A 13171-nucleotide genomic window follows, 5' to 3' on the forward strand; every position below is an offset into this window, starting at 1 on the left:
GCGATGTTAGTTTAGATAGCCTAATATGGCAATGGCGAGGTCACACAGTTGTAAAATATATGCATGACCTGAGGGTCACCACACACCACGCAGAGGAAGACTCCAGCCTTCATCCCCACGACCACCAGAAGGCTGAAGAAGACCCCCTAGCAACAGCCGGCGCAACCGCAGAAGTTACAGGAAGTGCCACATATACCCGGGGCTGGAATCGCATATAAGGAGACTGTGAGGGGGGGATCGCGCACGCCGTTGGTGGAGCAGGAGACTCCCCGGCCGCCCAGCGCTGTTTTGCTTACTTGTGACTTACTCAATTATTTTATAAATTGGAATTTATGCAACCCGGCCCGAGTGGTTGTCAATTTGTCGCGTTTACCTATAACATAATTAACCCTTTTTCCTCCCTGATGTTGGCTATGCTGAGGGGTTTGTAACAGCAGTTACGCCAAGTCAGGCTTTTGCTTTGCTAAACTACCCAGGGTCTGTTTTGAGTTGCTTTTTCTTTAACTTGGGCAACCAGAATTTTATGTAATACTCTAGCTTATATTTTGTCATTTCATGGTAGCAAGGTATTAATACTTTCTCATCCTTCCCAGAAATTCCTTGGAAGACTCTTTGGGATCGTGCTTACCTGTTTATTGCTACACAACATTGCTAATTCACAATTAGGCTAATCTGCCTCATTTCTTCTCCTCTCCAAACTAGTGAGATTACAGCAGAAATTTTGACCCAAACTGTGTAACTTCAGTAAGAATGGCACCAACTGTATTACAAACAAATTTGTTTTTCTCTCTTTGATGCTTTGAATTTGTTTAACAAAAGAAATACTATAATGCTGTCTAAAGTCCACATAGTGTATTTGACCTGTGAGTACCAAAGCTGCTAATCACTTTCCTCAGATTACATTTATTGGTAGTATTTTTAATCAAAACACCATGCGTTTTACTTTAAATAGTTAAATTCTTTTGTTTGCAGGTGTTGACTTTTTATAGACTTTTGCAGCAGAACAAGTAAACGAGGAGACTTCTACCTTCTTTAGTGCAGTGCTCTGTCATACAGATCCAACCATGCCTGCAGATGGAAAAAGTGATATGGAGAGGATTGGCCTTTTCAGTGAAATGGGTTATATTACCATTGGAGATAGATATGTATCACATTATATGCGTAAGTACATTTAATTTTAATCACTATTTAGCAATAGGAATACCTCTGGTATTCATCTGCTTTCAGAAAGACTTCATTTTCTTTTAGAGGCAACTGCCTTTTCAAACATGTTCTTTGCTCAGGTCAGTGTTATTGAGAGAAATGCTTGATATGTTGGAATAATATATCAAAGAAAGGAAAAATTCACCACAAAACTGAAAAATGTGTGCGTAATAGATTCATAAAAATTTTTAGGATATGTATTTCTCTTTAAGACTAATTGTCTGCAGATTAGGAGGATCTGTGCTGTCGTGATAATATTTTTTGTATGTGCTCTTTCAGCAGGTTTTCTGTTATAAAATTATATTGTCATTAGATTTAATTTTGTTTTGCAATTTTGTGTGTTCTGATCTGACTTATGTGTGAGTTCCCCTCCCCCCAYGCCTTTTTTTTAGGGGGAGCAGATTCTTCTTTTCTTATTCTTGTTGTTCAATAGGATTATTCACTGAGAAAGATAATTTTTGTAAATAGTAAGGTGACAGAGTTTGACCCTCAGTAGCCTCTTTGAAGTGGTACCACAAAATAATCCTGGCTTCTCAGTAAAGATGTTTCTGCTGTGATGTTCTATCAGTGATGAACATGTCCACCAGAACTGAATCACCAGCCCATCACTTCTACTACACTGAGCTGCTGCAGATTCAAAACACCTGACTGGAGGCACTTAACTAGGCTACCTGGTCTCTGTAATTGGTGGGGAAGAGATGCTTCTCTGAAATATCACTAGTAGTGCATAAATAGGCATCTACTCCAGCTCTGAAACACCAGTCTAATGTAACCAATCTCCATTTCTTGTAAAGCAAGTTTAGGGATTAAAGCTAAAACTGGGTACTGGGAATACCTTCCCATAGCATTCTCTTTCAAACGCATCTAATTGCAATACATGATTTACAAATGAAACACTTTGTAGTGCATTACCAGCTCTTTGAACCACCCAGATCCAGACCTTATTTTTTTAATGTAGGCTAAGAGAAGCAATGGTGTCAAATGATTATTTACAGTGCTTACTTTTTTAAAGGCCATTTTAATGAAGCTGCAAGCAAGAACAGACAGATGTTACCTGGGGGGACCAAAACATTGTCAGCTCTTCAGGCAGGTTATTTTGAGCCTCAGTTTGTGAGGATTTTTGATGGTGAAGCCTACTCAAATCCTGTTCAGCTAAGGAGGCGCTATAGATTGGCAGAATCAAAGAAAAATTTGGGCAGAGCTTTCCTTCCCAGTAATGGAGACAAATTGCCGTAAGTGTTGTGAAAATGTTTAAATAAATMTTTTTCTTTTCTGTATGTCAAAGATAACTTTTCACCAATAAATAATAAAGCCTATAATGGGAGTACGATCTTATTCTTTTGGAAAGGTGTGCATGATATAGTGCTAATCACAGTACTGAGTGTAGAATTATGGGTAGCAACATGTAATCAGAGATAAGGAAAGGCTGGATGCTTGTAGAAATCAATTTCTGGTGCTTGGTTTATCTACTGTTTTATGTATGTGTCTACTGCTGTGAACGGTTTTCTCACCTTTAGCTTTTTATTTTCAGTTAAAATGAAGATGGGTGTCGGAAAAGGGTGTAGATAATTAATAAATGAATATTTAATTTTAATTTAGGAGGGAGTCTGTTGGCACTTGTCAGATACAGTATCTTCTCCCTTCTACTTCTGAGCCTCCCAGAATAGAGATAGTATATATATTGCAAAAACATCAGGAAAACAGGCCATTAACTAGGTACAACTTCTTCTCTCACAGAATCCATATACATTATCTTTTTGCTAGAAAAAATACTGATAATCTTATAGGATAATCAAAAGATGTTACAGAGCTAAGGAGTATATGAATAATATTTAAATAAATGTCTTTGCTATTTGCACATTAATTGCATGACAAAATGATGCCAATGCAATTGATTTCAAATATCTTATTCATATGTAACTAACAGAGACTACTTATTCATCTACAACTATACAATCTTGCTTTTGTAGCTGCTGCAAGAGGATTCAGTGTATGTACAAGGCCTGTTTTTTATAGTCTCGTGGTTATATTTAGTCACATCTTTCTACAGCTTTGCATTTGGAAAGTTTAGTGTGTACCTCTTGTGTATTTTATATAATTATATTTTAGAGAGCAAGGATTAGCTGTCTTCTGTCATATGTTACAGAAACAACTTAGTTTTTTAATATGAAAGTAAGACAGTGTGTGTGGACTTTCTGTTGGATGTGTGTGTGCTGTTTTTGGTGGGACAGAAAATGGGTGAGCCCCGTGTTCAAAAGTTTCTTTCAACTACAACTTACCTTCTATAGCAACCAAATGATCTAGCAGGATTTAACTGCCAGAAACACCTAGGCACTAATTTCAGATCCATGTCAGTTGATGACAGCCCTGTTCACTTACTTTCTGGGTTCTGAGTCCTGCTCTTCTCCACTGAGTTGCTTACAACGAAAACCTGCCAAGGCCCCCTTCTCCACACATCGTCTCTGCAAACACACCTGTTGGCTCCGGGTACAGCAGCTCATGCTCTCTTGCTTATTGTAAGGCTCCTGAGTTCTTCTGGACATGAAGTTTAGGACAGGTTCTTTATCCTCTCCTAAATCTGTACTGGCAGAGTAGCACAAAGCAGAGGCTGGAAAGGTGGTTAGGCCACCTTATTAATAAAATCCTCAAGCAATTACGGAGAGTGATTATAGGTTTCTTGTGTCCAAAACTGGCTCCCAGGGTCACTAAGGAAATAGAGCAGAGCTGTATAAGCACTATTACTGTTGGCTGCCTGAATGATAAGCAGCTCTTTGAAATCTTTCGCTTACATTGGAGCCAGATTTGTTGTTGGCTGCAAATTCAGAGGTTGCAAAGATGCCATGTTCTGAAGATGTGACTGAAGTCTGGGCCTTTATTTTCTTCATTTTTCTATACTCTGTCATTATGTTACTGGTATATAAAAAGCTACAAGCAAAGGTGACATTTAAAGAATATCATGAAGTTTGCAAAGCACTTAAAAGCTAGGAAATGCCAAGATGAAGTTTGTCTGTGCATTGTCAGTTTGCCCAATTTTTGTTATATATGGGCTTTTTTGACCATTGTAGCTGCAGCTTAGTGGACCAAATTGCCATTCCAGCTATTTCATCAGTTTATTTGCCTTGGACCTTTTAACCTTTGGTGGCTGTATGATTGTGTACTTTGAGAGGACATCATATACTACCAACAGATACTGATTTTCAGGTTAGTCTTTAAAGAACAATCTTTGTGAATTCCTGCAGCTTTATAGGCTGAGGTGTTTCTCCTAAATGAGTTGTGCCTCTCTTTACTCTCCTTCTGTGACAAGACAGAAAGATAGCCAGTCCTTAACATCACCAGCTATGTCCAGGAAAAAAAAAATCTCTCAGACAGGTACCCCATGTGGCCTGCAGCTCCATTATCATAAGGACACTACATTACTGTTGTCTGTAAACTTGTGGGCAAGGCCATCCTCTTATCATCAAGCATCAATTCTGTTGATCTATTCCTCTGGGTTGCTGTCAGTCCAGTAGGTTTGTGGTGAACTGTGAATATATATTTGTATTGTTTGTGAATCAGTGTCTACCAGTGTTACTTCGTCTTGTTGGGGCAAAACTGAAACAAAACCAAAAGTCAAACTTTGTTAAGCCTATCTGTGTTATTAAGGAGCTTCAAACCTTCATCTTTGCTGCCATCTGTTTCTTTTATGTCCATAATGTTGTACACAGAATTGCTGTGATAATGGATCCATGCACAGTGGATCTGATTTGAAGTTTTATATTTATTTTTTGAGATGTTATTTGTTTGGGTTTTCTGCTTAGCATCATTTTAGCACACTAGATCTGGAAAGCTCAAAATATCTGCAAAGCATTAATTAATGTGTTTATTTGCTATTTTTAGATGTGGACTGGGCAGCTATTATGGAACCATAGGAGGTCCATATGCTTACTTCAGTGCACAACTGAAAGCCAAAGAAAAATACACTTCTCCTGGAAAGAATTTTTATACTAATCCAGGAAAKAAAGGAACTGGATATGGGTAACTTCTCAAGTATTTTATTATACTTTTTTTTTTTTTTGACTTCTCATTCATTCATTTTCTTTTTACAGATACGCAAGTGTTACCATAGGTGAACAATATCCACATGCACCTGAAGTCTATGAAGCAGGAAGAATAGATGCAAAGGTAAAAATATTCGTCTTTATTATGTATTAGTGCAATGATTATTTATTACAATTTACATGAACTTTTTCTTCCCTGTGGTGTTTCCTTTGCTTGGAGTTGACCAATGTTTATTTACAAAGTAGTAGGAGGAAAATGAATTAATCACCAGCCTGTAAACAAAATTAGTTATCATTAACTTATTATTTTTCCTTTTAGACCACAGGGAATATCTTGCCCAAGTCCCACCATTCAGGACTTGACCTTATTTTTTTTTTATTTATTAGAGCCCTTAAACAACAATTTTAATAATGACCAAATAACACCAATAGCAAGAACAATAATACTATTTCTACATTGTTATAAGTAGAATGGGGCCTCATTATACAGATGCTGTATAAGAACAAAACTTGCTTTTTATCACATAAGTTGATAAATCTAAGAAAGCTACTAAACTTGCTGGCACTGATTTTAGTTAACCTGTATATTTTCATCATATGTTGTAAAAAATGGCAGCAGATGGATTATTTTTGGTCTATGAGAAAAACAAGATCAGAAGAAGCAACTTGGTTACCTGCAGCTGAGGCAAACTTGGAGTCAAAATTAAGCATCCAGTGCAGATAGTGAGAAGCACTGAGAAAAGAGGGATGTAGGATTGTTTCTTATGAGCTGGGTAGAGAGAGTGATAGGGAATTTGCTCTGAGACATGAGCATGAATCACCTCAGTGATACTGTATTAGTAATGATGCATTTCATACATCTTCTAATACAATGTTAGTTTTAGCCTATTTTATTTAAAAAAGGAATCTGAGAAGAATAATCAACAGCTCCCATGATAAAATGAACCAATTTTTAGAGGAACTCAACTTAGTGAGGTGCTCAGAATATGGGAGATGTTTTTGGAAATCTTTTCACCAAGCCCATGAAAATGTAGTGGCAGTCTGGCCAGGGTTTTATGCAGCTGGGATGCATGAAAGCAGGATTTTCAAGCATGTATGTACACATGTATGCCTAAGATACAGGTACAAAATGCAGTTAGATACATCTTAAATGTACAATGCTTTTCCAAGCATTTTCCTACCATACTTTGCTAGTGATTGTTGTGCTTCCTGGTTAGTGTCTCTGTATGTTCCATTATACATGGTGGGTATATAAAATACCTTGATGAAACAATAGCAAAGAAAGTTACAGTGAACATTCTCCAAGACTGAATTTAAATGCTTTTAATTTTTCTCATATGTGAATAATATGCAATAAAAATGCTCAAGATTATTTTTTTCAAAGTACTTCTTTTACAGAAAGCACAAGAGGAACATCAGCGTTTGGTTAAAGGAGGGCCTTTCAAGTTAAATCTCTATCCCCGGGAGTATTTTGACATGAATCCCTATTTTAATGACCAACCTTTGCCACCAGTGAAGCAACAACCTCCAGGAAAGAAAATTGCACCACCTTTTAAACCAAGTTCTCCTGCTAAAAAGGTTAGTTTATTTTATAGCTGCTCCATACAAAAGKTAAGTATTCAGGTATTTCCTGCTAAAAGCTTTGCTTAGAGTACATAAAGACAGAACTCAATGTTTGGTTTTGCTATTGCTTTCTCACAGAGGAAAATACAAGAGGTATTATTCAGTTTACTTTGTTTTCAATTTCCATAGCAATGAAATGCTGTTTGACCCAACCTAATACCAAAGAAGACTGATAGTTTTAAGTAGCTTGAGAAGGGTTTCTCTTTAAAACCTGCATAGCGTTGTTAACATATAGTAATTGACTGCATAATGGCAGGAAAAAGATACAAAGTGAAAGGTTATGCAATACATGACAGTAAAGCTGGATTACTGTTGCAAAATGAAATGTGCTTCTATTTTGGAGTCCTTCTATCAGTTGCTTGCATATCGTTTTTGAACCTGTTGATTACTCTCAGCCTATTTAGACAAAATTCTAAATGATAGTTCCTAGAAGTGTCATAGAAATGCATGGCCAGAAGGAGCAGAAAGACTCAGCAGAGTGCCTCTGCTCAGGGAAAGGCTGCAAAGTAAACTCATGAATTATCTGCTCTGTTTGTCTACCAGCAGATACAGATTTGGAATCAGCTTCAGAATTTGCTACCTCTTGAGTAGTTAGGAGAAAAGCAGGGGAGGGATGGGAATAAATACAGGTGAGAGGGCTTGGGAGACATAAGAAATGAAGCCTGAAATTACTGTTGGGGGGGGTRTATAGGAACATATGATGCAAAGGAAATCATCCTTCATTAGTCCAGTTACTAAGTGTTGTTATTTCTTAAAATCTAAGTGGGGATTCTTGCATTCTATAAAAAAGTGAAAACGTGCATACTTTCATTTCCTTTATGTCTCGACCTACTTTTTGAGATGAGATACTAAGACACCATTCACCTTAGGCTAAATCTTAATGTCAGTTTGAAACGGGTTTAAGATACAGATACATAAATCTCTCTCTTAAATGACTCTAAATACCTAATATAATATCCCCTCAATCTGTCACTTTTCTGCTCTTCATTTTGGAGTTCCATTTGCAGTCATTTAGTACTGTGCTCTGCCAATCACTATTTTCCGATTATTCTGTCCTTCACCCTTGACTGATTTGATTGACCTTGATTCATCTTAGGAAGATGACGCCAGTGATGAAAATATAAGTATTCAGAAAGAGGCAGCAAGAATGCTTATGCATACATTATGCTGTGTTCAGCCTCACAGATGAGGCATCTGAGATCTTCAGGAATGCTGATCTATTCCTCAAAGTCAGCTGCTGAAAAGTCAGCATGTCCTCTGGCTGACAGTGCTGCTGATCCTACTCCTGGCTCTCCATCCTTCACACCGTATATACTGTCCCTGACTATTTAAATTGTATGTGCTTCCCAGGCTACTGCACATTCCCCCTTTGTTATATAAATTCTTATGGGAAAATGTCCTCACTTGTTTCAGTTGATTCATTGCATCACTTACTGTTGCACTTTTCAGGAGTGCAGCCTCAACAGACTCTGGCATTTAGCTGTACTAGGGGATTGCACAGAATTAAGGTCTCTACATACCTGTTAACTAAAATTTTCCACTGTTGTAGTACTAGTGGGCATGACGTTACAGGAAAAGCCAATGCTCTGTTCAATCCTATAAGTCAGAAAATATATTGATAATAATGCCCAAGCCTTTCCTTTTGTAACAATCCGTAAACTTGTTCTGGACATGGAGGTGTGCTAGCAAACTAATAGTGACTTAACAATTCCATTTTTAGCCACAGCATAATAGTTCATTTTAGTGGGTTATGTTTTTATTTTTTCCATCACACTTTTAAGATCCTTTCTTCAGAATTCAGGAGACTTATAAAACAACATTTTAAATCAAGAATTCATCAACATAATTGCTAAATTTTTCCTAAAGAGTTTCCAATGCAAGTTTAAGCAGTATGTGATTTCTGTTTTTTTATATAATATGATGCAGTCGGCTATGCAGTATTCATACTTGCTTTTGCATGAAAAATATTTTAATTAACTCAGTTATGTTATAGATTGACACTTTGAAATTTTTCCTCTTTTTTCAGCCAGGTGGCATGAAAGGAGGTATATTTGATCCTTATCCAAGCCATTCTGATGACCCCTATGTAATTAAAAAATCTAAGGCAGTCACAACAAATAAAGGGGGACAGATTTTTCATCCTCCTCCTGGACCAAAAAGCAGACCTATTACAAGCATAATGACTTTAAATGTCACAAGGTAAGCCACTTTAAGTTCATGTTTCATGTATGCTGTCAGCCAAATGTCATTAGCCCAGCTGTTTATTACTGTCCAAAGTAATTGAATCTTTTAAAACTAACTCATTAAAATTATATAAAAGTAATTAGGTTTTCTTTACCTTATGAGGAACTAATTATTAGCAAAAGGATAAGATATAAGGAACTTGGCTTTCAAGATTTATTCCTGCTCTCTTTTGTAAATTCAGGTTACTTTAAAAGGCTGTACATATCCTAGTGAGCTTCGAAACCGTGCTGTACAAATACCAGTGTTAAAATAAGTTTTTAAATCTTTTCCGGCTTGCTAAATATAAAAAGACCCAGAATGTTCTGTGTTAAAAACAAAATCTGTTTTTGTTTTCCCGTATGTTTATAGCATATAGTTGGCTCCCTCTGCTGGCAAGCATAATACTAGGTAACCTAAGCCTGTGAAGCTTTTGAAACCACGGTATTCAAATTAGTTATCCTAACTATAAACATATCACCATGTAATGTTAAAATTCCTTTAGCAGGGGTTTATAGTACAGAATGTATGTGTGTATAGGTGTATATGAGCACATAGTTCATTACTTTTTAATCTTAGTGAGTATAGCTTATATTTAGAATAAACTTATTTTCTCTGCTTCTATTATAATTCAAGAAGATAATCAAGACCATGTTCTTTAGAGTTATTTAGAGAAAACACTTTCAAATGCAGACTTCTAGGACTTGCATGTAGAAGAGCTAAGTATAGATGCTTGTGGGGGGGGGGGGTTGTTTTTTTTTTTTTGCATGCTCCAGCAGTAACATGAAATATTTTAGGAGAATTTGATTAGTATTTGAAAAAAAACTGTCTTAGTGGAATCTGTTTCACATCTGTGATTTGCCTTTTATATATATGTGAAGTCTAAAAAATACATCTTCCTTATCCATCCATTGCTGGGCTATTTAATTTCATTATTTCACCATGTATCTGAATTTGCTTGATCACTTTTTAAGTTGCAGGGGCAGTTTGAAGTTTTTATTTAAACTGAAAAGGCCAAAACAGAAGCTACATATTGCTCCACATTGCTTTTTATTACTAATTGAAAATAAGAAGATAGGTACACCAAAAACGTTGATAACTAGCAACACTGATGCAAGAAGGTACAACCTTCCATGCACACACTGGTCCTTATAAACTATTAAAAAGGAAAAAGAATGGTATACTGGTTGAGTAGCCTTTTTATCAGTGTAATTGTTCATATTATTATTTCTCCAGCTGATTAAAAGATCATGTTTCCAAAGGAGATACTTTTACTGGAAAAAAATAACTTGTATGTGAAGTAGGTCTTAAAATTGAAAGGCAGGTGATTGTGAAGAATCACTATGTGTTTGCAGATACAATAAAGACAGACTCATTTAAAATATTTGTGAAAGCAGAACAAATTCACAAATCCAACTGAGTTTCCACAGAGAGAAATTAAAACTAGTATTTAAAATTCTCCACTACTATTTCCCTCCTAAGAATTTCAAAGAATGTGTTTTTTTGGCTTTATTTTCTTAAATTTAATGGAATGAGAATTGTAAACTGCATTTATTTTAAGTGTGAAACTCATAGCTCCTAGAGTTTAAGAAATGTGGTGGGAAATATTTTTTTCAAAATATCTGCTTCCTCCTGAATTACAATTCTCTATATTCTTTCCAGTAGAAAGTTTATCTTCTGATATTCAGACCCTAATCCTACAATTGGATTTGCTAGTGTGGATTCTTGCTCACATGCAGAGCTCTGTTGAAATCAATTGGTCTTCACAAGGATTCAAGTCATTAAATCTAATTACAGGATTGGGGGTAGCCCTGTTTTTCATCTTTCACAAAAAGTATTTTGTACATGGATATTCTACACAAATCTAATAAGTTTCTCTTCATTTGTTTTTCAGATCATTAAATGTAATGAATTACAAGACCGCATGCTTGACATTGTACTAGGTACAAACAGTGAAATAAAATAAAGGGTATACTTTTTAGACTCTGTAAACTCTTAATATGGTTGCTAGTCAACATTTGAAACAAATAAAAAAACAATTGGAAAAGTGAAATTAAGGCATATAGGGCAATCCAATCTGTTTAATTATTGAGAATATAATTTTTTTTGTAAATCTCAATCTAAAATAAATAAAGTTATGTATATATTAAATCCAAGGTTATATTTTTATATGTTAAGCTATTTTTACATMCTACAGCTTAACATGGTTTCTGAAATATATTTTTACAAAACCTTATAATATGTAATTTAGGTTTTAAAGTTACTACATATTGCAGTGGAGGAAAGAACATATCTTTTGAAGTGAGTATCAATATATATATATTAACCAAATAAGTCACATATTGCCCATAGTGAAACTAAGGTCACTGTTTCCCTTTGGAAGAAATAAAACTTGATGTTTGTTTCAACCCTATTGAATCTATGTTTGTGTGAGAACTGTCTTAAGAAATATCTCTCTTTTAGTTATGATGAGCTTCTCAAAATGACCAATACCAAGCACTGTTCAAAATCAGACCACACGCAGCCCTTTGTAAAGGGAGTCATTTCTATTTACCAGCATCTATTTACCAGTCCTCCTGACAACTGTAAGTGCTGCCATATTCCCCAACAGCAGCTTAACTTCACTTTGTGTACATGGAAGGATCCTCAATCTCAACTGTCTTGCAAACTAGCTACTTTCCAGATGGAACTGCAATCTCAAATATATATCTTACCTACATCTTAATAAATTTTGTCAGGATTTTTATGAGATGAAAGAAATTTCTTTTTGTGAAGCAAAACTAATTTATTTTTAAAATTTTCAAAAAAAATCAGCATTTATGTATCCAAGTTATTAAATGAAGGCGACATGTCTGTATTCACTTTTATTAAAGATTTATCTCCCCACTGTAGAGTATTCTTGGAATGGTATTCCCCCTGCTATTCACTGACTAATAGTTTTTAAAGAAAGTCCAGAATGGATTTCACAATCCCTGCATCAATGAAAATCCTAAAAAATAAAAATAAAAAAGGCCAGGTCTTCCAGTACTTATTCGGGCATAAATTCCCTTACTTTGAGATCAACAGGACCCAACAATATTTTAAATATTATACAGAATTTTTGATGTTTTCTCTGTTCAAAACCTAGGACAGATAGAGTTCCTTCCTTCCTTGTTTATACCATGTACTAGATAATGGTACTTGTGATGACCCCCGGTACTTTAGTGTTACCTTTATAAGAATGTCAGGAAAATATGCCAATGTTGTTCGCTGGTGAACTTTCCAGACTCAGTGTTCCTAGGTAGACTGARAGGCACTGTACTTCTTCCTGACTGCTGTTCTGAGCTCTGCCTCTCTGGTCGCAGATGTAGTACAGCTCATGAAGTCTGCACTGAAGTTTTTCTTTACATCCTTCTGCCTCTTCTCGTAATTCTTCCTCTTCTAGTTTCTTTTGTATTTCAGTAATCTTTTCACTCACTAACAAAACTGGAATACTGGAAACTGATTAAAATGTATGGAGCTTAATTTGGAGAAAACGAAACAAAAAAACCCAATCCAGCCTATTAGAGAAGTATGTACCTTGTGTTGATTGAAGGTAGACCAGCATTATATGTCAGCTAAAACATATGTAAACAGAAGCTTAATTCAAGTTAGGCCTTCTTGCAGAAGTCACTGGTGAAATGTTTGTGGGATGTATTAAAATGTTCAGCTAGAGGGTTATAAGACTCTGTTCTGAGTCTGAAACCTTAAGGACAGAACTCCATCTGCTGTAAACTGTCACAGTTAAATTTCTGTAGACCACTCTTTTGTGTAAGGATCTGCTGTTGTGAATCTGTGGAGTTCAGCCAAGTATCAAAAAAAAGCAGACAGGACATGGCTTATTGTGAAGTTTCATAAAAATCAATAAGCTTCTTTTTAGAACATAACAAAAAAAAAAGCGACTGGACATCCGCACTATAACATTTAAAAGAAAAATGTTTATTACAGTTTCTTTGAAGCAAGAGCCTGCTGTAGATTAACAGGAATTGCCTGTAAAAGAAAAGCAGTTTCTTTCTTTAAAAGGTGGGAGAAACTGTTTCCTGGAGACACTGCAGGATACTAGCAAAAAA

General features: G+C 35.8%; 1 protein-coding gene across 2 annotated transcripts in view; it reads left to right on the forward strand.

Annotated features, from left to right (window-relative positions):
* Nucleotides 1-11993, forward strand: part of CUNH4orf47 (chromosome unknown C4orf47 homolog) — a 13470-nt gene extending 1477 nt beyond the window's left edge. The window contains exons 2-8 of one of the 2 annotated variants that reach the window (XM_026084052.1): nt 973-1161; nt 2216-2435; nt 5080-5217; nt 5289-5364; nt 6639-6818; nt 8890-9062; nt 10978-11992. In XM_026084052.1, the coding sequence (XP_025939837.1) occupies nt 1065-1161; nt 2216-2435; nt 5080-5217; nt 5289-5364; nt 6639-6818; nt 8890-9062; nt 10978-11026 (933 nt within the window). In that variant the 5' untranslated portion in view covers nt 973-1064 and the 3' untranslated portion in view covers nt 11027-11992. Of the gene's footprint in view, nt 1-344; nt 1162-2215; nt 2436-5079; nt 5218-5288; nt 5365-6638; nt 6819-8889; nt 9063-10977 lie in introns of those variants that run through there. The other variant, XM_026084053.1, reaches the window with a different exon arrangement.
* Nucleotides 11994-13171: the final 1178 nt, after the last annotated feature.

Source organism: Apteryx rowi, unplaced genomic scaffold, assembly GCF_003343035.1.
Source record: "Apteryx rowi isolate R43461 unplaced genomic scaffold, aptRow1 scaffold_625, whole genome shotgun sequence".
Lineage (NCBI taxonomy): Eukaryota > Metazoa > Chordata > Aves > Apterygiformes > Apterygidae > Apteryx > Apteryx rowi.